The following is a 27,815-nucleotide window of genomic DNA, read 5'->3' as shown; positions in this document are numbered from 1 at the left end:
GTCCACTGCAGTCCAGATCCAGAACGACCCACCACATGAGCCCCTCCTGCTGCCCTTGTAAGCCACACCCACCTCCTCTGGCCCCTCCCATCCCAATCCCCCTAGGTCACCAGTTTTGTCACTTGGAGATTGTCATGCCAACAGAATCCACAGCGTTGCCTTTGGGGTTGGCTGCTTGACACAATTCCCTGAGACCCCTGGACCCACGCCTTTCATGTGGAGCTGTGTCTGGTGCGTGGCCAGACCTCACTTTATCCAGCCACCTGCCTGCGGGGGGATGTGGGCTCTCACAGCTGGGTGACCGTGGGCAGAGCCGCGTAGAGGTTTTTGTGTGTCACTTTGTCACGTCTCTCAGGGTGGGTGCTTTTAACCCAGGAAATACCTGGGGATGGTCAGGACCCTCCCCCATGTATTCGCTGAGAGGTGGGGGCCCGGCGCACTCCCTTGGGACCTCCCCCCAAACCTCATGGACCCTCATCAGGGGCGCTCGGGGCCCCCACTTCTCGGGTGAGATGGCTCCGGGGACCAGTTCCCGGGGAAGGAGGGGGTGATCTTGGCTGGGGTGGGGCTGGTGCCTGAGGAGGGTGGGCAGCTGGAGAAGGAGCCCCCCACATGTCCATAGTCAGAGCTCAGCGTCCAGAACCTGAGAAGGGACTTTTATGGAGAAGGCGCTTCGCAGATGTGATTAAGGCCTGAGACAGGGTCACCTGGATTATTGGGGAGGGGAGAGGGCTACATCCACCGCAGGTGAACTTGCGGGAGACGGAAGAGGAGAGACGGGGCCACGGAGGAGGAGCCGTGTGACTCCGGAGCTGAGGCTGGGTGATGTGCTCACGGGCCGAGGAGCTGGGGCCTCCCGGGGCAGCTCAGACTGGGGTTCAGACGCGGGGCTGCAAAGCTGTGTTTTGAGGGCCCCCGTTGGTGGTCCAGTGTCCCGGCCGCCCCAGGACACAGACCCCACCACCCCGGGAGGTGCCCCCAGGGGCAGGGTGAGGGATGGGCTGGGAGGAGGGGCCGCACCCGGTGCACCCCGCTCCTCGGCCGCCCGCCCGCCCGCCCGCCCCGGCCGAGCTCACGCACCGAAGGCCTGGGTGGTCTCCTCTACCTCCTGTATCTGTAACAGGGATCTGGGGAGAGAGCCGGGCTCTCAGACGGGGCCTTGCCGAGGTGCCTGTCCCACCCTAGGGTCTCGGCTGCCGCCAGGGCCCGGCTGAGCGGGAGCCTCAGCTCCTCCCCCGCCCCGGCTGCTGGCGTCGAAGGGCGCGAGCCCTACCTTGATGGCTCAGGCTGATGATATTTTCCGGGCCAAGCCCGTAGGTTTTGCAGACTTTTTCAAATCTGTGCAGGAAGCTGGGTCTCAGCTCTGAGAGCCGTCCTGACGACAGAACGGCAGGGGCCGGAGGTCCTTCACGGGCCCCTTGGCACCGTGTGGAAGGGTTTGGGCGGCAGAGAGAGGCCGCTGGTGCCAAGTTGGGGGGAGGGTCCGCGCTGGCCCCGGACTGGATGGCCTGTGGGCGGCCTGGCTGTGGGCCCCTTGGGGCGTGGCGAGACCCCACCAGGACAGGGCCTGACTTGAGAGGCGGGGGGGCAGGGGGGAGGCGGTACCGTAGAGCGCCAGCACTTGTGTCTTTGTCCCGTTTCTGATGTTCTGGAGACGGAAGGTCACGAACAGACGGTAGTCGGTCTCCGAGACCAGCAGCCTGTTCTCCCCCAAGTCTGCGAGGACGCCGGGCTCAGCGCCTGCGGCCCCGGGAGGGTGGCCCAGGGCACGGACAGAGGGCCGGGGGCCCTGCGGGTCGCGGTGCAGGCGGAGACCCCACCTCGTCCCCGGAACCCTCGCCCCCTCACCTCCCTAAGCCCCAGGCTGGCCCTCCCACCCCCCCCGGGGGGGGGGGCCCTGAGCGGTCACGTGTCAGGCCCCCTCCTCTCACTTTCTTAAAATCCCCGCCATCAGCCTGGGCCCCGAGGGAGGGGGCCCGAGACAGGGCGGAGCCCGCGCCCACTCACAGGCCAGCGTGTATTCCCCGTTCCTGTCCGTCCTGTCACAGACCACGGCCACCTCCACGCACTCCCCGTGCAGCCTGCGGACCGTCTGGAGTGGAGCAGCCTCCGTCCCCGGACCCGCCCCAGCCTCAGCGCGCCCCGGCCCCCGCCCCCGTGCCCCTGCCCGACACGCAGCCCCCTGGAGCCCCCCAGAGGAGGCTGCTTCACGGGTGGGGGCGGAGGCGAGAGTCCCGTGGGCGGGGGCTCCTCACATGAAGTGGAAATTGAACTTCAGACGGCCGTCTTCGAGGCTCTCGATGCTCTGCACGAAGACATGCAGGTCCCCGTTTTCTTCTATGCGCTTCATGTCGTCAGAGGCCATGGAGATGGAGTACCAGGTCCCCGACACCTGGGGGCGACGCCGCAGTGGGTGCTGGGCCCCTCTCCTCCCAGGACCCCTCCCCTCCCAGGACCCCTCCCTTCCCAGGACCCCTCTGCCCTCCCAGGACCCCTCCCCTCCCAGGACCCCTCTGCCCTGCTAGGATGCCCTCTGCCCTCCCAGGACCCCTCCCCTCCCAGGACCCCTCTGCCCTCCCAGGACCCCTCCCCTCCCAGGTTGCCATAGCAGCTGGGAGCGAGAGGCCCCAGGAACAGCTTCTGGTTGCAGATCCAAGCCCCCGGGTTGAGGGAAGGCCGGGCCTCGGGTCACCCTGGCTATGTCATAGTTTCTCCGCACGATGGTTCGGGGGTTGAGGTCCTGGGCAGAGACCAGGCTCAGCCACAGGCTTAGCAGGAGCAGCGCCATGACCTCGGTGCATGCCTGGCCTGCCACCTGTCCCCTTTATACCCAGTCCTGCGCTGTGGTTTCCGGCCTGTGGCGCCGCCCCGTCCTCCCCACAGGCCGCTGTTGCTGGGAACTTGGCCAAGAGTTGCCACGGCCGCCCCCACCGCTCCCGGTGTCTGCCCGCGATGGCTCGCACTGGAGGCTGCCCGGATGGGGCTCCGACTGGGTCTGAAGCTGCAAAGGGCAGTGGAGACGGGCAGGCATCTTGGCCAGAAGCCCTGGTGGCCACAAAGGCAAATGACACTGGGGCCTTGCTGGCTCTCAGAGCCACAGGACTTGAGCAGCAAAGGGCAGTACCCTTGGAGCAGCCAGCCCCTCCCAGCCCTGCCCCGCCTGGGCGCTCAGATTTGAGAGCATGCACATGCTCGGGCAGCCACGTGTACGGGTCAGGGTCCCAGAACAGACGTGGGCAGGCCCCGTCCTCCCGCTGCATCCAGGTACTGGGGGGCTGGTGGTCGGGGCTCAGGGTGGGGGCTGAGCTGGACTGACCAGGACAGTGGACCCTAAATCCTATTTTAAATGACAGGCACAGTGTATTTATTGACCAAATGCCTTTTTTATTGAGCAACTGCTACATCCAGGCGCTGGGATTAGAGTTAAGCCCCTGTTCTCAGGAGAGCCGTGCTCTGGGCAGGGTGACCCTGAACAAACAGGAAACGACACACGGTGGCTTCACGGGCTCGTCTCCTCACCTGCTGCCTGACCCGACGGCTGGCCTTCCCTGTGTCCCTGAGTGAGCCGAGCCCGCTCTGACGGGCACCTCTGTCCTGCTCAGTGTGGGGCCCGAATCACCCACCTGCAGAGCACATCGCTCCTGTCACGTCCTGTTCTTTTTGGTCACCCTGGCTTGACCATCAGCCGTCGGCAGCTTCTTTGCTCACAGTAGGGTCCCCAGCCTCGGTCACCGTGAGAGCAGGGGGCACGGTAAGAGGACAGGGAGGGTGTGGGGACAGAGCTGGCGCCTTTGGTCCGTGCGTGCAATTCCTGGAGACTGGCTGGGGAGGTGCTTCTTCCCAGAACCCCTCTCTGCTCACCCACGTTCCCAGGACTCCCGTTTGAAGGTCACGGTCTGCCTCGGAGGCAGCTATGATGTGTCTGCCGGCGTCAGGATTTCCATGAGCTCCCGGAGGAGCAGGGCTTCCGGTGGTTTGGCCCTGGGACCATGTGACTCTCTGAGATGATGCCTGCTTGAAGGGCCCTCCTGGTGGGATGTGCTGGGCTCTGACCCCAAGTCCCTGCCAGCAGCCACGGCCGGTCCCCACCCTCTCGCTCCCGTGCTTGCGGGGGTCACCTCCCCATCAAGACGCTCCATCAACATTCCGCCCCGTGAACGACGACAGACACAGACACTCACTCACAGACCCGCAAACGCACGTGCATGCACACTCACATGTGTGCACACACACAGGGCCCGCCCCACACCCCTCCAAGCTCCAGTCCCATCTCCGCACTTTTCTTCACAAATTTCTCCAAACAGAACCCAATATCTGCTTGAATGGGAAAATGGAGTGAGGAAAAATAGAAAATATCTCAAAAGTTTTCTTGACTTTTAGGTGAAGATGGTGTCACAGAGCAGCGTCATAGGCAGGTGGGTGGTGGATGGATGGACCGAGGGATGGATGGTGGATGGAAGGATGGGGAGACAGATGATTGGATGGTTGGTGGGTGGTAGAGGGCTGGGTGAGGGATGGTGTATGGGTGGATGGATGGTGGGTGTTTGGGTAGCAGACGACGGATGCTGAGGGGATGGAAGGCTGGTTGGATGGATGTTGGTGGTATAGCATGGTCCCCAGGCATGAATGAAAGGGGCTGAATCTTTTAGGGTAACAGATATGGAGAGACTGGTTTCTTGTGGTTGTTGGTGCCATGGAGAGATTCTGGCCCTAAAAAGCCCCACCCCGTGGTGACACTTCTGGGATTCCTCCAGCCGTAGGGCAGGCTCACTTCTTGGGGCTCTGGGACAACCTGGTGGCACTGCTTCACCCTCATCCAGGTTGGGCATCACGTGATGTTTTTCTTCCACTCTCGCTTCTCATCACGGACTGTGACAGGTCCTCAGCACACAGGTAATCCAGGCAGCACAGGTAGCCAGAACTCTCATGTGGCTGCAAGAATCCCACCCTCTGGGAGGTAAAAAGGGAGCCCTGGGAGCCACCCCCAGGCTGCCCCTGCCCCCCGTGTCCTTGCTTTTGTGGACGCGTGGGCTCCCACCAGCTCTTCCGACACAAAGCTACACCAGCTGTCCATCAGCTGGGTCTCACTTGGGCCCAGAAACCCTGTAGGATGCCTCTGCCTTGCTCCGCTCGCAGGGCGAGCAGGTGCAGCAGGGCTGGGTGGGCTCTGTCTTATTCACGGTGCATGTTCCCTGCCGTTGCCGGTGGCGCCGTCATGCTTCCCAGAGGGCTCCCGGCCTCCCCGAGGCCCTCTCCCTTCCCAGCGGGACCTGGCTTGGTCACTCAGAAGTTGGGGGGACCCACCGTTTTCCAGACGAGTGGGTCTCAGATGACTTCCTGCTGTCCAAGGAAAGAGCTGTTGGGACGCATCTATAAGCGTCTCTCCCCACCTGGGAGCAGGTGTCCGAGCAGACACCCTCTCACTGGGAGCAGTTATCTGTGAAGGTGTCTCTCACCTGGGCTTCCGTCCCTAATTCTCAGAAATGGTTCTGCAGTAGGACAGCTTCGGCTGGACTAGAGGTCCCCCGAGTAGGGTTGGCGTGGCTGTAGGTCGATGCTATGAGAGAGCGCCCCGCGGGGACGTGGGGGTGACCTGCAGCCCGTCAGTGATCAGGAGGGCTCCCCTGGGGCCCCTCCTTGGCCAGCACAGACCAGATGGCCTGACCCCCACTGGGGCACAGGCTTTGGGCCCAAAGTGAAGGAGGAGAGATGCCCCTGCTGGGGTCAGGCCGTGGCAGATGTGGCTCATGTCTGCTCCTGACGACCTCGAGCCCCCGCCCACCCCCACCAGCCCGGCACGTGCTCCGTTCTCCACACGCTGCGGAAGGGCCGTTCCCCACCGGGTCCCTGGAGAGCCCGGGGCTGCTGGGTCCATCTAGATATTCAGTTAGGTGACCTCCAACCCGGCCTCCTGCTGGGACCTCCTGGGGAGTCCAGAGAGCGGGTCTCGGCCCCCTGGGAGTTCTGCAGCCGCCCCCCCAGAGTGCTCCAGACCCAAGTCTTTGGAGGTGAGCGGAGGAGCCAATACCCCCCTGTGGGGAGAGGCAGCTTGGGCCAGCGCCACCTCCCGGCTCTTTCGCCTCCAAAGGGTCCCGGGCCTGGCACAAAAGCCATCAGAGAGCCCCCCCTTCTCTTTGGCACAGCAAGGACGGGGATGGTGCAGGAGCAGGATCTGAGCCTGCGTGAGAGCTTCCTCCTGGACTGTGGGGTCCCGAGGAGGCTGGGGTGGGCTTGGCCCCAGAACGAGAAGCCTGGTCCCCTCATCGAGGCCCCTGGAAGAGCATCCAGGCAGAGGGAAGGGAAGCTGTGAAAGTGCAGGGGCTGCAATGGGACCCAGAGAGACGGCACGGGGTCCAGGGGCGGCACGTGGGAAGGATTCTGCTCTCAGAGCGAAGGGGAGAGCAGGGCGGGGCTTCCTTCTCTTCCACCCCCTGTGCCGGGTCGGCCTGTGCACAGGGGATCCACATTCAAGGTCAGCCTTGGCTGCTGGGAGAAGCAGGTATGTCCAAGTCACTTGCTCTGGGACATCGGGGCAATGGGGTCCGGCTGGCCCACTGCCTGGGGTCTGCCCTCCTTGGGGACAGAGCCCAGGACCCGGGAGGCCTTCTGAGCGGAGGTGCCCTCAACACGCTCAGCGTTGTCCACAGGCACCTGCCCGGTGGGCAAACACGGGGCCAAGTATGAATGCAGAGGAGCCGGCCCCGCGGCCAGAGAGGCAGGGACTGGAGGGAGGGTGCCACCGCCTGCGCCACTTCGGGGCACGGAGACAGCGCGGCCGGCAGACACCTCGACTCGTGCCTTCTGGCCCCACACCTGCCAGAGAATGAATCTCTGTCCTTTGAAGACAATGGTTTGTGTCACTTTGTGGCAGTAGCCCCAGGAATTTCATACACCTTGTGTGGGTCTGACTTTCTCAGGAATAAAAGGGAACATGTTTCCAGGTAAATGCGGGACCATGTTACGCTCATGGCGGGGGGCGGGGGGGTTGGGGGGACTCTCTTGGGGGTGAGATCACAGGCCATCCTCGTTCCACTGCATTTCCCCGCAGCCCACAGATATTCTAACAGAAAGCGGGCTTTTTGTTTTTGTTTTTGTTTTTTTTGCTTTTTAGGGCCACACCCGTGGCATAGGGAGGTTCCTAGGCGGGGGGTCTAATCGGAGCTGTCCCTGCTGGCCTACGCCACAGCCACAGCAATGCCAGATCTGAGTCACGTCTGCAACCTATATCACAGCTCACGGCAATGCTGGATCCTTAACCCACTGAGCGAGGCCGGGGCTCGAACCTGCAACCTCATGGTTCCTAGTCGGATTTGTTTCCACTGCGCCACGTCAGGAACTCCTAAGTGTGCTCTTTTTGTGGCCAGAGGGATGGGTACTTAAAGAACATTCTGAAAAGCGGAAGAAGGGGTTTGCTTTCTGGGGACGAATCCGCTGCCTGGGGGGCGGGGGTGGGGGCGGGGGACACTCTGCGTCATACGCGTGAACACACACCGCTTGAGTCGCCTCCCTGCAGGGTCAGTCTCTAGGCAGCAGGAGGGACGACGGAAGATGCGAGAATCGAAAGACAATTTGAAATACCCTTCATTTGTGCCATGTTTTGGAGTCCACATATGAGAGACATCATACGGCATTTGTCTAAAGAATGTATAGATATGGCTCAGTGGGTTACCAACCCAACCAGTATCCATGAGGATGCGGGTTCGATCCCTGGCCTTGCTCCGTGGATTAAGGATCCCGCGTTGCTGTTGCTGGGGTGTAGGCCAGCCACTGGGGCTCCAGTTTGACCCCTAGCCTGGGAACATCCATTTGCCAAGGGTGTGGCCACACACACACAAAAAGAATGTGTATATATGTATGGGTCACTTTATAGCAGAAAATTTTTATTTATTTATTAAAAAATTTTTTTTTTGTCTTTTTGCCTTTTCTAGGGCTGCTCCTGCGACGTATGGAAGTTCCCAGGCTAGGGGTCCAGTCAGAGCTGTAGCCACCGGCCTACGGCAGAGCCACAGCAACGCGGGATCCGAGCCACATCTATGACCTACCCCACAGCTCACAGCAACGCTGGATCCCTAACCCCCCGAGCAAGGCCAGGGATTGAACCCACGACCTCATGGTTCCTAGTTGGATTCATTAACCACTGAGCCGCGAAGGGAACTCCTATAGCAGAAATTTTTAAAACATTGCAAATCAACTATACTTTAATAAAACACAAAGGAACGAACCAAATAAAATACCCTTGAATGGTTCGGGCGGGACCTAGTCCTGCGTCCGGCGGCCACGAGGAGCCCCTGCCGCCAGGGGCATCATTGTGACTGTGACTTCCTGGCGCCCGCATCATCGAAGGTTCTGCTGACATCACCCCACGGAAGGCTCAACGCCCTGCGCCACGACCTTACAAAGACTTGGAAAACACCTGCCCCTGTGGGCTCCCTCTGCCGCCTCTCAGGTCACCCACTCGAGGTGAAGGGCCTCCTCGGAAGGGAGGTGGGGAAGTGGGGTGCCCCCCTCCGGGACGTTGTCACAAAGCCTCCCTCTGGAGAGACGCCGTGGCCCCCCACCCACGCGGCATTGCTGGAGTCCTTGGATTTCAGCGGAGCCAGGGTCGCATTACAGGGCTTGAAAACCGCCCGGGGGAAGCCCGGCGGGTGTGGAGGTGTCCAGCGTGAGAGCTCTGTGGGCGGCCTTGGCGGCGAACCGGGTTCTAGGAAGCACATCCCAGGAGGTGAAAAGCAGCAGGTGGATTTCGGTGTGTCAGTGTCGTCCTTTGCTCTCCAGACTGTCTAATCCGCATCCGTGGACGGATGGGAGCTGAGGCTCTCTCCTCCTACGTTTGCCTTCCGAGCCCAGCGTGTTCTGCGCTCCCACAGCACATCTCAAGTCAGACGCGCCCCGTTTCATGTGCTGGACGGCCTCAGTGGCCACTGAACCGGCAGGTGTGGCCCTGGGCCGTGAATACTGGGGTCTCCCTTCTGCTCAGCGCACAGCCCTGCAGACGCGCCCACAGAAATCCCACGTGGAGCTCAGGGCAGGCGACAGGCGGTGGCAAGAGCCACCGTTTCCGTGTTAGAACCTGATGACTTATGTTCAGATTTTTCTAAAAAAGAGTTTTTTTCTGTTTCATTTCTAGGTGGTCACTTCTAGTCTGTTCACGTTACCGATTTCTTCTTGATCCAGACTTGGGGGGCTGTGCGCTTCCAGAAAGTTGTCCATTTCTTCCGCAGCGGCCCATATCTGACGGCACGTCGTTCCCCAGCGAGGCCTCTCACGGCTTGTGGTATTCCTACAGTATCCACTGTGATTTCTCCTCTTTCATTTCTTATTTTGCTTATTCAGATTCTCTTCTTTTTAGGGCCACACCTGCGGCATATGGAGGTTCCCAGGCTAGGGGTCAAATGGGAGCTGCAGCTGCCGGCCTCTACCACCGCCACAGCAACGTGGGATCCGAGCCGCATCGGCGACCTGCACCACGGCTCACGGCAGTGCCGGATCCTTAACCCACTGAGCGAGGCCAGGGATTGAACCTGCGTCCTCATGGATGCTAGTCAGGCTCTTAACCTACTGAGCTACCATGGGAGCTCCTTGCTTATTCAAAGGTTAATCCCTGTTCACCAGCATCAGCCTTCAAGAAGGCTCGTGTTCTTAGCTCGCCGTGGTCTTGGGACAAATGATGCAGCTTTCGGTGTTTTGGTGAGGAGAAAGAATGAAACTCTGGGGACAGACTGCGCCCTCCTCATGACCCCAGCTCGCTCGCTGTCACTGCCCTGGAGCGAAGGGCCGGTTTCACGGGGTCAGTGTGGTCTCTAACGAGGCCGCGGGTCCCTCGGTAGGAGGGGCAGAGGCGGGACGGTTCGTTGTGTAAAATCTTGTGTAAAATCGACGTCTCTGTCCTTCTCCTCTAGGAGACGATGCATCTTAAAAGGAAAGTGCTGCTGTTGGTCCCGTGGCTCTCAGCCCTCTTGCTGCTCAAGCGTTACTTCAGGTAAATATCAAACACTGAGGAGGTGGGACCTGCAGGGCTTGGTGGAGACGGCGGGAACCTCGGAGCTTTGGCTAAAGATGTTTAGAGCACTCTGGAAATGAATCGGGCCGACCCCCCTCTCTGGGGGGCCAAGCAAAGGGTGCTTTACCTTCATTCTTTCCTTTCCAAATGTTCGGCGAGTATTGATCCAGCCCTGTCTGGGGGCTGGGCTCTGACCCAGGTGCTGAGCGAGCAGCGGCAGAGGACACGCCCTTCCCTGTGCCAGGTCCCGTCCCGTCCTGTCCCAGCTGGAGAAGGCAGAGCCGACGAACAGAAGAGGGGATTAGGGATGACATGGCTTACGGCGTTAGTGTCACGAAGGAAAAATAAGGAGCTGATAGCATGAGGTTGCTAGTACCGACGAAGCACAAACGCTCCCAAAGCGTCAGCTGGTGTCTGCTGCAAAGGAGACCACGGGGAGCTGCGATGGCAGTGTGTGACCTGGGGACACCTCTGTGACCCACTCACTTTCTCTCCTGGAGAAAAATTCCGGTGCTTCCTTCCTCTGTGCTCAGGCCTCCTGGTTCCCCTCCTAAGCAAGGCAGTCTTTCCAAACGCGATTTGAAGAGCAGTCGTGGAGTTCCTGCTGTGGCTCAGTGGGTTAAGGACCCGGCACAGTGTCCATGAAGACGTGGGTGGCTCAGTGCTGGAGGATCCGGCGTTGCTACAAGCTGTGGCTCTGGCGGTGGTGGAGGCCGGCAGAGGCAGCTCCGATTCGACCCCTAGCCTGGGAACGTCTATATGCTGTGGGTGCCGCCCTAACAAGGAAAAAAAGAAAAGAGAAAAGCAATCATGTCATGAGAAATAAAAAAATGAAACCTTTACAAAACAGGCTTGTATCCAAAAGACGTAAAGAACGCTTAGGCGTTCCCTGGTGGCTCTGGGGGTTAAGCATCTGGGGTTGTCACGGCCGTGGCTCGGTTTCCATCCCTGGCCCATGCCGTGGGTGCGGCCAAAGAACACCCCCAACAGTGAGAAGCCACAATGCATCGATTGGCACCGCCAAAAGGTACGTTCTCTTTGGAAGGCCGTGTGACGGTGTCTCGCAAAGCCACTTGTGGGCTTTCCAGGGACCCGGCCGTGGTCCTCAGAGGGTCAGTCCAAGCCATTTGGAAACGCACTGCAAACAACCCGCACAGGTCTCAGAGCAGCTTTATCCATGATTGCTTAAAATCGGGACGCATCCAAGGTGCCCTGCAGCAGGCGAGTGCGTACATGAGCTGTGACCTCCAGATGTGGGAGCGTGACTCAGCTGTGGAAAGAGGGCGGAGGAAACGTCACTCGTGGAAGTGAAGGAAGCCAGACGCGAATCTGAAAAGACCACCCGGAAAGATTCCAGCCCCCCAGGCAAACCTGTGGAGACGGGAGAGAGATCAGTGGTTCCCAGGGGCGGGTGGACAGGTGAGCACAGAGGAGGGGGGCCAGTGGAGCCTGTGTGACACCGCAGTGGCGGACACGTGACGCTATGCTCCAAAACCCATAGGCTCTTACAGCACGAGTGGGGCTTAACCTGGATGAACAGTCTTTTAGGAGGCTGAGGAATGCCAGGAAGGATGCTGAACATGCCACGGTGATCAACCCGTGTCGAATGCGCCCGGAACAAGCTCCCTGAGGGCAGAGGAAGGCGCTGACCGAGGTCACCCTGGAACCGAGTGGAGTCTGTAAAAATAAATGCGCAAGAGCGGCGTACACGAGAGTCTCTGGTCGGTAACGCTTTCCTGCAGCAGCGCAGGGTAGCGACGCTGAAGCCAGAGTGCTCGCCTCCGGGCACGGAGCCGCTAAGTGGGTGGCGGGGCGTGGGAGCCAGCGTGCCACTGGTGGGGGAGCATCTGTGGGTGAGCGGGGACAGCAGGTGGGTCCGTGTGGCGAAGGAGCTGGAGACACCAGTGCGGGCTGTTGTTTAGCTTCACGGGGCACAGAGGGTACCTGGGGAAGGGTTTCTAGACACCGGTTGGTAGAAACACACATTTCCTCACGCTGTCAGCTGAGAGCGCTGAGAAACGATGCCCCCCCGGCCCCGCCCACCGCCAGGAGCAGCGAGCGCACTGAGCCTCAACCCTTTGTTTCTAACATTATGCTGCGAGCCAAGCAGATCCCCCGACAAGGCTCCTTGGAGAAACGAGACCCAGACAGCACATGTACAGAATGAGCCTGGAGCGCATCCAAGGAGCACAGGAGCCGGCCCGAAGGGTTCCCGATGGACAGCGGTGGAAGGATGTGAGCAGGCAAAGAAAGCAATATTGGGCTACATCCCGAAGTAGAAAGTAGCGACCCACGGGCCCACATGGATATAAACAAGCAAGCAAATAGTTGAGCGAGAAGAGCCCAAACTCCCGATCCGAAGAATTCCAAGTTGGCGAGGCACTGCCCTCCAGGGGGTGGGACGTGTGGTAGCTTCGCAGTGGAGAAGCCTCGAAACACGCCCTCAGCCACGTGATCACGGTCCTAGCAGCCGGGACAGGTTCTGGCTGTGGTCTGAGAAGCTCTCAGCCAAGAGGAGCCCAAGGAGACGGGGGCCACGGGGGCCCCGACAGGACCCTGAGCAGGAAAAGGGCGTTAGGGACACACGGGAAATCTGACCAAAGCAAGGCGCTCGTAACTGTCACTGCCAGGAGTTCCTGCTAGCGCAGCGGAAGCAAATCTGACGAGTATCCATGAGGACGCAGGTTCAATCCCTGGCCTTGCTCAGTGGGTTAAGGATCCCGCATTGCTGTGGCTGTGGTGTAGGCCAGCAGCTACAGATCCTATTTGACCCCTAACCTCTCTATGCCTTGGGTGTGGCCCTAAAAAAAAAAGACAAAAGACAAAACAGCAGTCACTCTTGGATTGGAGTCCCTGCTGTGGCACAGTGAGTAGGTTAAGCATCTAGTCACTTATGATGGAGCCTGGTGGAGGGTGATGTGAGCAAGGATTGCATGTGTGTGTGTGACTGGGTCACCTTGCTGTACAGTAGAAAATTGACAGAACACGGTAAATCAGCTATAATGGAAAAAATAAAATCATTAAAAAAACCCCAGCGGCTCGGGTTGCTGCAGAGGTGGGGCTTCAACCCCCAGCCCGGCGCATTGGGGTAAAGGATCCGGTGTTGCCGCTGCTGTGGCGTAGGTTGCAGCTGTGTCTCGGATTCAATCCCTGGTCGGAACGTCCATCTGCCGTGGCTGTGGCCATAAAATGAAAAAAGAGAGAGAGTTAACAAATGGAGCTGCATTTTAGAAGTTTTGTTATTCAAATCGTAATAAGTCTTTGAAGTCAGAACAGAGATGATTTTTTTCATTACTCTGAGGAGAGGTCCTTGACAGAGAGGACAGGGATTTAACACATAACAATGCAGAAGGCTCGGCTCGAGCTGAGTTTCTGGTCCTGTATCATTTGTAGCTGAGCTTCCCCACACAGCACCTGGGCCCTTCTTTATGAAAGTATTTGTGGCTTATCTTAAACTCAAACCGGATGGGTGTCCTGTTGCCTGGCACACCTCCCTCTGGAAGCGGGTCTCTGCTAGCAAGAATTGTGCTGTATAGACGCTGCAACCTGGGAGGCCAACCTGGCAGGAGCTGGGGGTCCCAGTGGTGGCGGGGCTGGGAGGAAGGGCATGGACCGTGTGTGCAGGTGCAGTTAGCTCGCATGTACTGAGTGTGTGTAAGCGGAGGGATCTGCTGTCAGTCAAGGAGCAGCCCTGACGGGGGGGGGGGTGCCCCCACCCCCGAAGGGGAATCGGGGAGGGGTGGCATTGCCTCGATGCAGGTTCTCTAATCTGCTGTTAATTTGGGGGGTTTGTTTGTTTTTAGGGCTGCACCTGTGGCATATGGAGGTTCCCAGGCTAGGGGTCGAATCGGAGCTGCAGCTGCCGGCCTCCACCACAGCCACGGCAACATGGGCTCCTTAACCCACTGAGTGAGGCCAGGGATGGAACCCACGTCCTCATGGATCCTAGTCGGGTCTGTCCCCGCCGAGCTGCTTCGGGAACGCCTGGTTTTGCTTTTCTCAGTCTGTGCTCCCAACCACACGTCCTTTCCTGCCTTCCTCCCTTCCCCCCGCATGGCTCTCCGGACACCGGCTCCCTTCCAGCCCTGGGGGAGGTGGCTCCTCTCCAAGTGGCCTCCCCTGGGCCTGAATTGGGGCTGGATGGGCCCCATTCAAGCCCACGCTCCCCAGAGCCCTGTCACTCTGGTGGCACCTACCCCGGGGACCGCTTAGGGCTACTACTCCCGGTGCAGGTGCCAGGGGCTGGGGCTGCGTGGTCAGTCGTAGGGGCAGCACCAAGCAGCACCCGCCACACCTCGCGGGCTCGGTAAATTTTTGTGGAACGAATGGATTCCTCACAATACCTTGATTTCCCTTCATGGCCAGGAACGACCGAGCAGAAGAGCTGCCGCTCTCAGAATGGTTTGATCCCAGGTAAGAAAAAAAATGCCTATTGCCCTCTCCACGCGGGCACATGCACCCCCCCCAAATACTTGCTTGCACACACACAGGCAGGAACTCAGTTTGGAGGGATCCAGCTTCTGCTTGTTTCCCAGCCATCCTGGGGGGAGGGGGTTGCTGCGGCTGGAATTAACACTGACCCTACGTGCTCGAACCTTCCTGCTTTGTCCAGTGGGAGAGAGAGCCCCCCTGGAGGCAGCTCAAAAAGCTACGACAGTGTCTCTTTGGCCTCGGCTCTTGGGGAGGCTGTTCTCTGCTTCGTGGTTCTAGGCTGCCATGGATTAGCCAGTTTCCTCCTGGGCTTTGATTGCTTACCGTTTGGGGTTACTGCCGGGCACGCTCCAGCCCCCGAGCCTGTGGCTCCCACGGTCCTCCGAGTTTATCTGGGGGATGATGCCCCAGACTGAGTCAGTCGCTGGGTCCAAGGAGGCAGGTGTCGTGTTTTGATGTAAGGTGGCCGCGTTTCTTTCGTCCCTGTGCCATCACCCTGTCTCGTCTACAGCAGATAAACTCAAGTATCAGAAAATCATTTATTCTTGGCAAGACTGCTGGTTAAAATGTCCCAATTAACGTGCGTTTCTGTAGGTAGGACTGTGTTTGAACTCTCTTGATATGTCTGTCATTCCTTTTTATTTAATCGTCTGTGCCTTCCTTTTGCACACGTGTGTTCTCGAAATGGACTCAGGTGCTTAGAGTTAGATTAATCAGAAATCACGCTTCATGACACGGTCCTCCTTGGTTTATGCAAAACCTGCTTATATGATTTGTTCGTTTGTTTGCTTTTGCTTACTTTTTTTTTTTTGCTTTTTAAGGCCACACCCACAGCATATGGTAGTCTCAGCCTAGGGGTCGAATCAGAGCTGCACCTGCCAGCCTACACCACAGTCATATCAACACCAGATCCAAGCCACATCTTCGACCTACACCACAGCTCACGGCAACGCTGGATCCTTAACCCACCAAGCGAGGCCAGGAATGGAACCCCCTTCCTCATGGATACTAGCCGGGTTCATTACCGATGAGCCGCAGTGGGAACTTCCTGCTTTTACTTACTTTTAATGATAAACATGATAAACCTTCAATGACTTGCAAAGGCTACAGAGACCGAACGTGGATTAGTTGGTGCCAGCATTTGCAGGGAGGGGACATGGCGAGTGACCACTGGGGGATATGGTTGTACGGAAAAGTATTTCATTTTGGGGGGTCAGCTGTCGATAGCACGGTGTTTTCAAATTTCTGTTTCTGCATGTTCATCGCTCATAGAAAAGAATGAGACTAATTTTTTGTGTGTGTTGGCCTCAGATCCTGTAACCTTGCTGAATTCACTTACTAGTTCTGGGAGCCTTACTAGTTCTAGGAGACTATTTGTAGATTCCTTAGGATTTTCTATGTCAACAATCAAGGCATTTGCAAATAGGGACGGCATCATTTTGTTCCTGCCAGTCTGATGCCTTTATGTCCTTTTCTTGTCTTATTGCAATGGCGGGAACATCCATTACTCTGTTGAATAAGAGCTGGTGAGCGTGGACATCCTTGCTTTGTTCCCAGTCTTAGGAAGAAAGCATCTGGTATTTTTTTTTTTTTTTTTTTTTGGCTGCATCCAAGGTACATGGAAGTCCCCGGGCAAGGGATCAAATCTAAGCTGCCGTTGTGACCTAGGCCCTAGATGTGGCAATGCCAGATCCTTAACCTACTGCATGGGGCCAGGGATCGAACCTGTGCTTCCACAGCCACCTGAGCCGCTGTAGCTGGATCCTTAACCCACTGGGCCAGAAAGCATCCAGCCTTTTACCATTGAGGGTGATGCTAACTACAGGGTTTTTGTAGATATTCTTTATCAATTATTTCCGTCTCTTTGTATTTCTGAGAATTTTTTTATTTTTATTTATTTTTATTTTTTTGTCTTTTTGTCTTCTTTTGTCTTTTTGTTGTTGTTGTTGCTATTTCTTGGGCCGCTCCCGTGGCATATGGAGGTTCCCAGGCTAGGGGTCGAATCGGAGCTGTAGCCACTGGCCTACGCCAGAGCCACAGCAACGCGGGATCCGAGCCGCATCTGCAACCTACACCACAGCTCACGGCAACGCCGGATCGTTAACCCACTGAGCAAGGGCAGGGACCGAACCCGCAACCTCATGGTTCCTAGTCGGATTCGTTAACAACTGCGCCACGACGGGAACTCCTGTATTTCTGAGACTTTTACTTTCTTTCCTTTTTGTCGTGAATGGTTGTGTCAGCTGATGTGAGCTTTTGAGGGTTCTTCTTTTGCTTCCGGCTGTGGTGGGTTGCATTGAATGATTTTTCAAATGCTGAACCAGCTCTGTGTATTTCCAGTCCTGTTTGTTATTTTCTTGTTCTTGAAAGCGAATCTAATGTCTCTCCCCTTTTAGATTCGTTTTTTCCTGCTGGATGGCACTGATGGACTTAAAATAGGAGGGACAATGTTTAACATAAAAACCACCCTCTAGGAGTTCCCGTCGTGGCTCAGCGGTAATGAAGCCAACGAGTATCTATGAGGACACAGGTTCAATCCCTGGCCTCGCTCAGTGGGTGAAGGATCCAGCATTGCTGTGGCTGTGGTGTAGGCGGCAGTTACAGCTCTGATTCCACCCCTAGCCTGGGAACCTCCATATGCTGTGGGTGTGGCCCTAAAAAGACAAAACAAGCAAACACGCACCCTCTAGATCTTCTAGGGGAAAGGGGCAGGAGAGAGAATGGAAAGTAAAGACACGAAGGAGTCGGCAGGGCTGGGCCTGCAGCACTGGCTTCAGGCAATAAGCAGGGAAGTTCTGAGTCTGGTCTCCGTGTTGGAGCTGCAGTTTGAGCTCTAAAGGGTCCCGGGCTGCAAAGGCTGGTGGTGTGAAGATGGGAGCTGAACTGGCTGGGTCCTGCCTCCTGACCACAGGCGTCCACTCGGATGTTAAGCAACATCTCCGGCCCCTGTGCCTCTGTTTCCCCACGTGGAGGGCAGGGACCAGGACCTGCCGCTGCCCGGACCACAGGAGCCACACCCTCCGAGCCACAGTGTCCGGACTTTATACGCGTTCGATGTTATTGCTCAGGCAGCCTCTGCTGCTGCCACGGTCAAGGCGGTACCTGCTTCATTTGCTTCCTGTTCGTGCCGCAGGAAACGCCCTGATGTGGTAACCACCACGAGCTGGCACGCTCCCGTGATCTGGGAAGGCACGTTCAGGAGACAGGTGCTGCAAAGACACTACAGAAAGCGGAACCTCACTCTGGGCCTGGCTGTTTTTGCTACCGGCAGGTAGGGGCCGCCAGCCTGTGCCGGTTTTTATTCTGGAAACACGCACACGACCACGCAGGGGCCGTTCCTCCATCCCTGGAGCCGTTGCTTCTGGCGGGCTGTCCTGTGCACAATGTGGCCTGCTCTTCCCCTTCCTTCCCTGGGTCATTTCCACCACCAGCTGCCTTTTCCCGCGTGTCCAGTTAGCGCTCGTTCTCTCTCCTTCCGAGGGGGCCCCCAAACTTTAGAGACGTTTCTCTGACCCCAGGGCCCTCCACCTCCTCCTGCCATAACCGCTGCAGCTGAAACGCAGGCCCGACTTCACTGCCCTCACCCCCACCCCCTGCCCGGCCGGGGGCTGGGGGTTCTGCCGGGTCGCCGCCTCCCACGTTGATGGGGTTTGGCGACGTGCTCGCCCCCGTGCAGCGTCAGGGAGGCGACCATCCGTCTTCCTCCCCGCGCGTGTTTTGCAGGCTCGCCGACGAGTACCTGGAGCCGTTCCTGCTCTCGGCGAATGAGTACTTCATGAGAGGCCACAGGGTGGTTTTCTACGTCCTGGTGGACACCCTGGACCGGCTGCCCGAGCTCGAGTGGGGGCCCCTCCGACGGCTCAAAGTGTTTATCGTCTCGGAGGACGGCTGGCCGTCCGACTTCCATCTCAGGCGCATGAGCAGCCTGGGCAGGCACATCGTTGAAGGCATCCAGGGCGAAGTCGACTTTCTCTTTGGTATGACCGTCACCCAGATCTTCCAGAACCACGTCGGGGTGGAGGCCCTGGGCACGCGGGTGGCTCAGCTGCACGGCTGGTGGTACTTCCAAAACACCAGGAGTTTCCCCTACGAGCGGAGGCCCACATCGGCAGCCTGCATCCCGTTTGGACAGGGCGATTTCTATTACGACGGCGCGTTCATGGGTGGCACGCCCCTGGAGGTGCTCGACCTCATTGACGAGTACCTGAAAGGTGTCATTCACGACCTCAACACCGGGCTGAACAGCACCTACGAAAAGCACCTCAACAAATACTTCTTCCTCCGGAAGCCCACCAAGCTGCTGTCCCCCGAGTACAACTGGGACGCCGAGTTCTACCCGCCGCCCCAGGTCCAGTATGTCAAGGTGGCCCAGCGGTCCAAAAGGAGGTTCTGACCCGGCCACGCGGCCCCCAAGCCGCAGCCCCTCCTTCAAACGTTTCAGTTTTCAGAGGCAGAAACAGGTACCCCGCCCAGCAGATGTTTCTGCCCTTGCGCTTGGGAGGCATCCAGCTTGGCCAGTGCGGGATACAGAGGAGAAGGCTGATGCTTTAATGTTTAATCCCCGGTTGTGTGGATAAGCTGGAAAGGATTTTGGAGGCATAAAAAGAATTTTTTTTTAAATGGAGAAAGACTCTAGTTGGGGGAAAAAAATACATATACACACCCAGATACAAAAGGGCAAAGGACCACTTGCAGAGGGAAAGACAAAGCTTTCATCCGCTCGCTCACGAGGGCGTGGGGTGCGTCTCAGGCTTGGGAGGAACGCTGCTGCTGCCGCCCGGACCCTCTCACGCCGTCCAGCACGTCATCGGATGCATGTGAACGGGAGGCGTTCCACCAAAAACGTGTCTTTGTTTTATTGTTGCAAAGAGAGGCAGCACGTTCGTTTTAAAAAAATCTACAGGTGTTAATGAAATTAGTGAATTTTGGTCACACATGTGGCGTATGGATATTCCCCGGGCCAGGGATCGAACCTGAGCCACAGCGGCGACCTACGCCACCGTTTTGGTAACACTGGCTCCTTAACCTGCTCTGCTACGGCGGGAACTCCTATAGGCACTGAATTTTATTTATCATTTAAAAAGCCCCCTGCCGGGTGCGGTGGTGGAAGCAGGTGTCTGCCAGGTGTGATGAGGGTTAGGAAGCAGCACTGGGTCCTCGAGCAGCTGCGGGGCAGCTGGGAGATGAGACTGTCGGCTGGGTTTCCTTTGCGAGTTCAAAGGGCTTGGAGTGGGCAGCGGGGTGCCGGGCGGCTCGGGACGGGGAGCTGCCCCCACGGGGGCTCATGGAGCCTTAGCAGTGCTTTGTTCTCAGCAGCGGGGGGCTGCAGAGCGCCTGTGAGGGCCGGAGGTCGCAACACGCTGCTCTTCTGAATCCTCTTCCCGGGAGGGCTCAGTGCTGTGGCCTGAGTCGTGTCCCCCTCACGTTCACAGGGGGCGTCTTCGTCCCCAGGACCTAGACCGGGACCGCGTTAGGAGATACGGCTTTAGCCAGGCCCTTAGGGTGAGATGAGGTCCCCAGGGTGGGCCCTCAGCCAACAGGACCAGGGACGTTACAAGAGAGATGAGGCTGGAGACCCGCAGAGGGGGCGCGACGTGAGACCCGGAGGTGTGGTCTACACCGCAGGGAGACGGGCCTCAGGAGGAGCGGCTCCTTGAGCTCGGATTCCAGCCCCCAGGGCTGTGAGAAGAACTTCTCTCGTGGAGGCCGCCCCCTCCGAGGCACCTCGTCATGGAGCCCCAGTAAGTGTCCCCAAAGTCGTGGCAATTAAACCATAAAATGTCGAGCTGATCAATGATCACGCTGGATGAGAAGCCAGAGGCCAAGAAAAGTCAGGTGTCGTCAGGAGCCCGGCAGCGGAGGACCAGCCCCGGAGCCGGGACCAGTGCGCGTCCCGTCGTGTTGCGTCCGCCCCACCCGCCAACACCCTCGTCCTGCAAATGTCCTTGTCCTTCGCAAGCACGTTGGGAGGTGGCGCTGCTCCTTCCGCGTCTCCCGTAGTTCGTTCTCTCCTGGGACTAAATCACGGGGCTACTTGCAGGGACGCATTCTTTCCCGCATGTCACAAAGTAGCTCTCGATTTCAAATCTACCTTTGAGTTTCAACCCAGAGAAAAGAGACATTCCGTCAGCCCCCAGCCCCACCCCCACGGCTGGCAGCATCAGTGGCCCCGGCCAGACCTGCCCAGCCGAGGCTATGATTTCAGGGCTGCCCTGAAACCGACACAGCTTTTTCCTGACAGTTGATGGGCCAGGCTGGGAGACGCCCTGAGACGTCCCGCGTTTCTACCGTGAAACCTGTCATGGGATCCGGACGCAAGCTCTGAATTCCTTGATGACATAAGGTGGTTCATGTCTGGAATTTTCAGGTCCAAGAACAAATGGCTTTTTTCCTTTTCTGGCCGCCCCGTGGCATAGGGAGTTCCCAGACCCGGGATCAGATCCGAGCCGCAGTTGTGACCTACACGACAGCTGCGGCAGTGCTGGATCCTTAACCCACTCTGCCGGGCCGGGGATCGAACCTGCACCGTGGTGCTGCAGCCATGCAGCCGTTGCCTTGCGCCACAGTGGGAACTCCAAGAACAGCTTGTTTAGAAGACTCCGAAAACAGGTCGCCCCCGATGGCCTTTCCAACATCCCTCCCTCCTGGCAAGGGTGTGCTTTTCCACACAGTGGGTGCAAGTTGAACTTTTAAAAAAACTATAATTTTGACAATGTGATGAGAAAAACAGCATCTTTTTCCTTGGATTTCTTAGGGTGACAATCTCTCTTTTAAACTAGAGTCACCAGCCATTAGATCGTGTGTGTGCCAAGGACCAAATTCTGTCTTTTGCTCATTTTTCTTCTTCTTCCCCTTCTTTTTAAATTAAAATGTTACGGCCGCGCTGATGGAATATGAGGCTCCCGGGGCCAGGGGTTGAATCCAAGCCGCAGATGCGACCTCCGGAGCTGGATTCTTAACCGACTGCGCCACAGAAGGAACTCTGTCTTTGGCTCGTTTTTTGAAGGTGATACTGCTTTTCATCTCGCAGAGGGTTTTGAGGTTTGCATTCACAGACGTGACAGGAACGCTTTGTTAGTCAAATTTGTTGAGATTTTTTTTTTTTGTCTTTTGTCTTTTTAGGGCCACACCTGCGGCACATGGAGGTTCCCAGGCTAGGAGTCGAATCAGAGCTGTAGCTGCCGACCGACACCAGAGCCACAGCCACAGCTACGACAGATCCTTAACCCACGGAGCGAGGCCAGGGATTGAACCTGCGTCCTCACGGATACTAGTCGGGTTTGTTAACGGCGGAGCCACAGCGGGAACTCGTTGATGTTTGTTTCCATGGCGTCGGCCTCTCACCCCCAAGTTGTAGCTATTACAGAACGTTCAAGATAAGGAATGAAGTTTAAGACAGGCAGAGGTGGAGGCCTAAACCTATTATTACTTATTTTGGCTCAAAATGTCTCGGCTGTTTGCCCACACTATTTATTGCGTAAATACTGCTTTTTCAGAGACCATTGGATACCATGACATTAAACTATTGTACTCACGTGCGGTGCTTTCTTGACGCTATGGGCCGTTTTGCGGGTCCTTCTTTTTATCCCTGAGCCCGCGCCCCAGAATCGTCACCCGTGTGTTTTACGGCGAATTGATTTACACCCCTCTTCTCTCTAAAACGCCTCAAAACGTTTATTCTTTCACGTGGATTTCAGATGTAGGGGTGCAGTTTGAGGAAACTGCCCCATTGGCGTGTTGATTACATTGCCTGAAATAGACCGTTGTCTTAAGATCAGCAGCTGTTTATGACCTGGAGGACGCGGCAAGAATGTCACATCTTTTTATTCCAGTCATGTGTATTCAGTGTCCCAGAGTAAGGCTTTTCTTTTAGACACGATGCCAACGTGTCCCTTATATTTTTCTTTCTTTCTTTTTTTTTTAGGGCCACACCTGTGGCATACGGAGGTTCCCAGGCTAGGGGTCCAATTGGAGCGACAGCTGCCAGCCTGCACCACAGCCACAGCAGCGTGGAATCTGAGCCACGTCTGCGACCTACACCACAGCTCACGGCAGCACCGGATCCTTAACCCACTGAGGGAGGCCAGGGATTGAACTGAGTCCTCATGGATACTAGTTGGGTTCTTAACCCACGGAGCTGCAGCAGGAGCTCTTACCCTTGTATGTTTCTTATGGGGCTGCTGGTTTGTCGGGAAGCGGCTGTGTTTTGAGCACGTGCACCCCCAGCTTCTGCATGAGCCGCAGGTAGAGTCCACACAGGTGGCTGGTGGGGTTGCCGCTGTTGTGCTGGCCTCACGCGGTGGCCGTGGTGGATGGCCCATGGCAATGTGTGGCCTCCTGGGAAGCCTTGCTCTTGCCAAGGGTGTTCCTGGGGCAGGAGCTGGTCCTACCTGTCTCTGGCATTCCCAGGTTGGGAAACCCCTGACCTGGTTTCCTAAGAGCCAGCCCTGCTGGCAGGTGGCCCCTGGCTCGCCCCGGCTGGGGGCTTCCATCCAGGCACCACCTTGTGGGGCCTTGACTCTGAGGAGCGGGCAGAGAGTTGTCTTGGCTCACCTGCCATGCAAGTGCTTGGCAGGGGCTGACCTGGCTCTTCTGGGGAGCGTGGGCCGGTGCCGGGGTTGCTTAGTGCCCCTCTGGCTGGGCGGGGAGCCACTGCGAAGCCCTGGAGGTGGCTCCATCCACCGGACTGTGACGCTGTGCCCACTGTGGCGGGAGCTTGAGGGGCCACCTGCTGGCCCCTCCCAACGTGCAGAGTTCTCCAGCCCGTGGGCCGGACTGGGAGAGGCCGCGGGCCCCTTAGTTTTTGGTCGGCAGGAGCTGGTGACCCGCAGCGAGGAGGGAGGGGCCAGGCTCAGGGTTGGAGAGGCTCCCCCAGATGGCAGAGGGGTTCAAAGGCACTTGGGCGAGTGGGGGTGCAGCAGGGAGGGAGGGAGGACAGTGGGGCAGGCGGGGGCTGGCAGGGAAACTCGGGCGGCCCCGAGCTAGGCTTCGGGTGGGGGGCACTGGGCTGTGGAGGGAAGGGGACAAGGTCAGGGTCGAGGCCTCCGTCCATCATTCTGAAGACAACGCATCAAACAGGCTCACGGCACAAACTGCCTTGCCCTCTGCTGCCCAGCACCACATCCTGCCACGTCCCCCGGCCCCCGCCATGGCCCACAGGACCCCTCGGCCCCAGCCGCCCCTTGGCTCCCCCGCCCGTCTCTCTGTTCTGGCCACATGCCTCTCACCCCTCCTCCTCCAGGCAGCCTCCCTGCGGCACCCCCGCCCCCGGCACCTCCCGCCCCTGCAGCTTTGTCTCCAGTAAATAAGCAGCTGAAGGGCAGTGGCCCCGCCGCCCACGCAGCGGCTGAAGGATGTGTCTGTCTTGTTCTCCGTGCATCTTCAGCGCCCTGAGCAGGCCCGGGCTTTGTGGACTGACGGGATGATGCACGGGGCGGGGGTGCCTGGGAGAGGCCGGCGCTTCTCAGCGCCTCCTCCCGGCTGTGTGACCTCAGCCTTGTTTCTGGACCTCTCTGAGCCCGGGGCTTCGTGAGACCTGGCAGGACTGGTCTTGCGTGGGTGGTTATGGCCAGTGGGCGCTCCCCAGCTCCTCCCGGCCCAGCTCCCCTGGGCGAAGGGGACACGGCTGGAGGCCAGCACTCACCATCGGGGTCGTCAAGGTTGAAGACAGGCGCTTCCTGCAGCTGGAACTTGGAAACGAACTCAAGATACCGCCCCTGCCACTGGGGGTCCTCCAGGTGTCTTCTGGCTGAAACCACAGGGGCCGGTGCCGAGGGCGGCGAACCAGGGGTCTTCTGGGGGGAAGCCCTCCTCCCAGCTCCCTGCCTAGCCCCACCTCTGCTCTCCTGCACCTGCTGAGCGGCCCAGCCCTGTCCCCTTGCCTGCATGTCCCCGCTAAAGCAGGTCCATTCTCAGCACGGCAGGCACGGCCCTCCTTGCAAGGGGACCTCCGTCCTGTGTCCTGGGGTGAAGGACCCCAGAGGGATACTCTGCCCCCCAGTTCCAACCAGTTTTCGGGACGGCGTGTCCCCCCGCCCGGCACAGCCCCCACCTCGCCCCCGGGGGCCTGTCTTCTCCCTGAGACGCTTTCTAAGCCCAGCATGACTCAGTGGCGTCCACTTTCGTGGCCGTGTGGGCTCTGTCCTCCCCAGCACGGCGGGCGTGGGAGATGTCAGCACCTACCCAGCAGTGCCCACAGGCTGGTGGCCTCGCCGCCGTCCTGGAAGCGGACGTAAAGGATGAGGTGGCTGTAGTCAGTGCTCACGAAGTGCAGGAGCAGGGAGCCACCGCCTTCCACTGCGGGGACCCCGACAGGTGACCCGCTGACGTGGGTTGCTCTTCCGCCGCCCCCCCACTCTGCCCGTGGACAGTGCACGGCCCGGAGGACGTCTCTTCCTGCACCCGCGCCCCCCTGGCCACCTAGGGTGTCCCCGGCTCCCTGTGCCTCCCCCTCCCCCAGCGCAGGCCCGGCCAGAGCAGCTACTCACGGGGGCCTCGGTACTGGCCTCGGAGCCCCGTCGGATGGACGATGACACTGAGTCCTTGGCACAGCCCCTCTCCTCTGGGAAAACACAAAGGAGCTGGCCAGGGGTCTCCTTCCTAAGGGTCCGTCTCCCGCCCTGGCCTGGTGCCGTCTCAGACAGCCCGGGCGGATGTTGGGGTGCCTCCAGCTGGGGTCCCTGCAGCCCCCTAGGCTCTTGGCCCCCTGGGCTTTGGAGGGTCACCCAGCGGGGTGGGGGGTGCTGGAGGGGCTGGGGGGCAGCAGCGAAGAGCTGGGGGCCTTCTTGTTTCTGAGACGGGGCCAAGCCTCCCAGAAGGAGGTGGGCCCAGTCTGCCCTTGGCTGGTGGCTTCAGACCTCGGGCGGGCGACCTGGCCCGGGCTGTCTGCAGTCCCCTGGGCTGGTGCCTGGACCAAGCCTTTGGCTCCGTGCCCCATGCCCCCCATCCTGGGGGCTTCAGTTTCTCAGCTGAGGCGGGGGGGGGGCTGTGTGCCGCAGCCCCCAGCTCAGGCCATGTGTCCCTCTGCTTTGACCACGGTCCTGTCCCTTGGGAGGCCCCCGGGGGGCTGCCGGATACACACTCACATTCCGAACAAGACAAGCTCCACGTCCTGGCCCCGGGTCCAGATGGAGCGGAGAGCGAGCCGCAGGGGGTCGGCCGGGGAGACCAGGTGTGCCCGGCTGGCGGCCAGCTGGATGGTCAGCCAGCGCCCCTCCACCTGCGGGGTGCAGGCCCGGGGTGCGTGAGGGTCGTGAGCCGCGTGGCGCCCGGATCTCCCAGGCTTGGCCCTCGGGGCCCAGGACCAGGGCCGAGGGCTGCTGGGCGTGGTCTTGGGCCCTGGCTGTACTGGTAGCACCGTGGGTGGAGGCTGGGGGACAAGCGGCCGCTGCCTCCTGGTACATGTCCCTGTCAGGCTCTTCGTCCTCCCGCCACGCCCCGTGCGGGCTGCACCGTCTCCCTCTCCCCCGCTTCCTTCAGCTCCTCCTGCACCTGCTCCCCGGTCCACTCTGGCTTCCCTACGTGCCAGCCGAGTCCAGGAGGGAGAGGGCCGTCCTGGAACTGCCCGAGTTCCCCACCCCCAGCCCAGCGCAGTGGGGTCAGACGGAGCAGCAGTGGCCTGAGCCCCTCCTCCCCCCAGGACAGGCCCCTCCCGTCATCCCAGCAGCAACACCACCCGTGCTCAGCCAGGCCTGCCTGGGCAGACAGAAGCCCCTCACCTGCCTCGCCCTCCGTGTCCTGCCCCCACCCCTGTTCGCCTGCCCCTGGCATCACCTTCATGGGACACTTGCATCCACGTCCATGCCCCAGACAGAGCCCCACGGTTACCTTCCGGGCGTCAAAGCCTGGCTGCACCGGCACGTCTTCTGGGCTCTTCTGGGCCCCGGCCAGGCCCAGGCTGAGGGTCAGCAGCAGGAGGGGCCGTCTGCCCAAGGCCATGACCGCAGTGCCCCAGAGGAAGGAGAGCCTGGGCAGCCCGTGCCCCTTCTTAGTGCCTGTCCCCCCGGGGCCTCTTGTTGTCCCAGCCTGCTCCCCCGGGAGGGTTCTGGAATCATTCCCACGGGGATGACGGCCTCTCTGCTACCTGCCTGGCATCTATAGGAGCGAAGGGCGGTGTTTGGCCCGGTGCTGAGGCTGCCAGGGCAGTCTGACCACATTGTTTTGTCCTGGGAGCCCGTGGGAGGCGGGTCTGCTCACCCCTCAGGGCTCCGCCGCCCACCCCCCCGGCCTGCCGGTCTCCTGGGGGAGGCCATCCGTCCACCTGCCAGAGCCAGGAAGGCAGGGACGCCCCCTCCTCCCTGCCCCCCGCGTCCTTGGGGCTGGGGTGGGACATGCTCAGCACACTGGCCCCGTTGGCCCCTGTTTCCTGGCAGCACAAACACCCACCCTCTTCAGCCTCATCAGGAGGCCAGGCCGCGTTCTGTCGGCCTGGCCCTGTGTGTGCCCTGCCTGCGGGGTCCAGCTCAGCGCAGACAAGCTCCGCCGGCCTCTTGAAGGGAAAGCAGCATCCAAGACTCAAATCCTTTTCAAAAAACAGCTGAAAAACACCTACAAGCTGGAAATTTAGCGAGCGCTGCTGACACGGCGAGCACACCACTGAATGGACCTCCCCGAAGGACACGGCGGGGGCGGCGGGCGGGGGGCGGGGAGGCCCCGGGCGGGAATCAGCTAGACCAGGAGGGGAGGGTGGGAGGAACAGGGGCCTTCATCCAGGCCCCGTCCCCATCCGACTGTGGTCACACAGGCCAGTGACACCAGAGTGTCCACCGTGAGCTCTGGGCCTGTGCAGCGTCCGCCCCGAGAATGCCATTTCCTGTGTCCAGCACCTCTCCTGCCCCTGGGCTGTCCATGCGCTCGGGGCAGACTGCTGGCCCTGCCAGCATCGTCTGCCTGGGTTTCCTGGATCCGCATCCCCCACAGACACAGCGAGACCAGCTCCCCACAGCTGGCCACAGAGAGGTCCCTGGAGCCCCTCGCTGAGGGAGCACGGCTGGCAGCCTGGGTGGGCTCTGGGATCTCGGGTGACAGCCCCCTCTCCCTGCTCCGGGCCTTCCCCAGCGCTGGGAGGGGTCCAGCGTCTGAAGGTCTTGGAGTGGGCCTCGGAGAGAGGGCGGGTGTGGTGGGCAGGATGGCAGTCCCGGGCATGGCTGCATGATTCTGGGCAGGCTCCACCTGCACTGCAGACGAGGCGGTCACGTGCTCGCCTGGCCTCGGGAGTGGGGGTGGGGGTGGTGTGGGGGGGACCCGGGACCCTCACGAGCCTAACACATCAGAGGCTAAGTCAGAAAGCGCTAGTTGCCGTGTCCTTAACTTGGGGCTGGCACCTCCAGGAGACTGAGATGCCCACCCAGCAGGTGGCAGGATGCTAAGGAGATTCACCGGTGAG

At 59.5% G+C, this 27,815-nt stretch overlaps 3 protein-coding genes across 13 annotated transcripts; 1 reads left to right on the top strand and 2 right to left on the bottom strand.

Annotated features, from left to right (window-relative positions):
* Positions 1 to 635: 635 nt before the first annotated feature.
* On the bottom strand, positions 636 to 2,831 carry LCN9 (lipocalin 9). 4 transcript variants are annotated; one of them, XR_002340976.2, is made up of 7 exons: positions 2,693 to 2,831; positions 2,256 to 2,392; positions 2,008 to 2,081; positions 1,606 to 1,716; positions 1,274 to 1,338; positions 1,081 to 1,127; positions 636 to 898 (listed from the first exon to the last, which is right to left on the bottom strand). XR_002340976.2 is itself a non-coding variant. In XM_005660553.4 (7 exons), exons 1-6 carry the CDS (start codon positions 2,786 to 2,788, stop codon positions 1,102 to 1,104), a joined length of 546 nt encoding a protein of 181 aa, XP_005660610.1. In that variant the 5' UTR covers positions 2,789 to 2,831; the 3' UTR covers positions 636 to 898; positions 1,081 to 1,101. The 4 variants fall into 4 exon arrangements, 3 of the variants coding, with proteins under 3 accessions (XP_005660610.1, XP_084876264.1, XP_084876263.1); XM_005660553.4 differs by having other exon boundaries at positions 1,274 to 1,375; XM_085020138.1 differs by lacking the exons at positions 636 to 898; positions 1,081 to 1,127 and having other exon boundaries at positions 1,606 to 1,648.
* On the top strand, positions 2,049 to 21,965 carry GLT6D1 (glycosyltransferase 6 domain containing 1). Of its 6 annotated transcripts, XM_085020118.1 has the most exons (7): positions 2,049 to 3,751; positions 3,874 to 4,415; positions 9,128 to 9,274; positions 9,900 to 9,979; positions 14,366 to 14,413; positions 17,565 to 17,702; positions 18,155 to 21,965. In XM_085020118.1, exons 4-7 carry the CDS (start codon positions 9,906 to 9,908, stop codon positions 18,822 to 18,824), a joined length of 930 nt encoding a protein of 309 aa, XP_084876244.1. In that variant the 5' UTR covers positions 2,049 to 3,751; positions 3,874 to 4,415; positions 9,128 to 9,274; positions 9,900 to 9,905; the 3' UTR covers positions 18,825 to 21,965. The 6 variants fall into 6 exon arrangements, with proteins under 6 accessions (XP_084876244.1, XP_084876248.1, XP_084876239.1 ...); XM_085020122.1 differs by lacking the exon at positions 3,874 to 4,415 and having other exon boundaries at positions 2,049 to 2,381; XM_085020113.1 differs by lacking the exon at positions 3,874 to 4,415 and having other exon boundaries at positions 2,965 to 3,264.
* LOC102160290 (lipocalin 1-like) lies at positions 8,170 to 26,486 on the bottom strand. Of its 3 annotated transcripts, XR_014842601.1 has the most exons (7): positions 26,258 to 26,486; positions 25,516 to 25,649; positions 24,919 to 24,992; positions 24,614 to 24,727; positions 24,075 to 24,179; positions 10,764 to 12,556; positions 8,170 to 9,381 (listed from the first exon to the last, which is right to left on the bottom strand). XR_014842601.1 is itself a non-coding variant. In XM_005660556.3 (6 exons), exons 1-6 carry the CDS (start codon positions 26,366 to 26,368, stop codon positions 23,413 to 23,415), a joined length of 564 nt encoding a protein of 187 aa, XP_005660613.1. In that variant the 5' UTR covers positions 26,369 to 26,486; the 3' UTR covers positions 23,325 to 23,412. The 3 variants fall into 3 exon arrangements, 2 of the variants coding, with proteins under 2 accessions (XP_084876261.1, XP_005660613.1); XM_005660556.3 differs by lacking the exons at positions 8,170 to 9,381; positions 10,764 to 12,556 and adding an exon at positions 23,325 to 23,438; XM_085020135.1 differs by lacking the exons at positions 8,170 to 9,381; positions 10,764 to 12,556; positions 24,614 to 24,727 and adding an exon at positions 22,330 to 23,438.
* Between the last annotated feature and the right edge of the window lie 1,329 nt (positions 26,487 to 27,815).

The sequence above is a fragment of the Sus scrofa genome, chromosome 1 (assembly GCF_054392235.1).
Source record: "Sus scrofa isolate SSC_HxYL_T2T_F1_AM1 chromosome 1, Sscrofa_HxYL_maternal_Yorkshire_Landrace_v2.0, whole genome shotgun sequence".
NCBI classification, from domain to species: Eukaryota; Metazoa; Chordata; class Mammalia; order Artiodactyla; family Suidae; genus Sus; species Sus scrofa.
The sequence above is the reverse complement of the archived record's forward strand: the minus strand, read 5'-3'. Positions and strand labels throughout refer to the sequence as shown.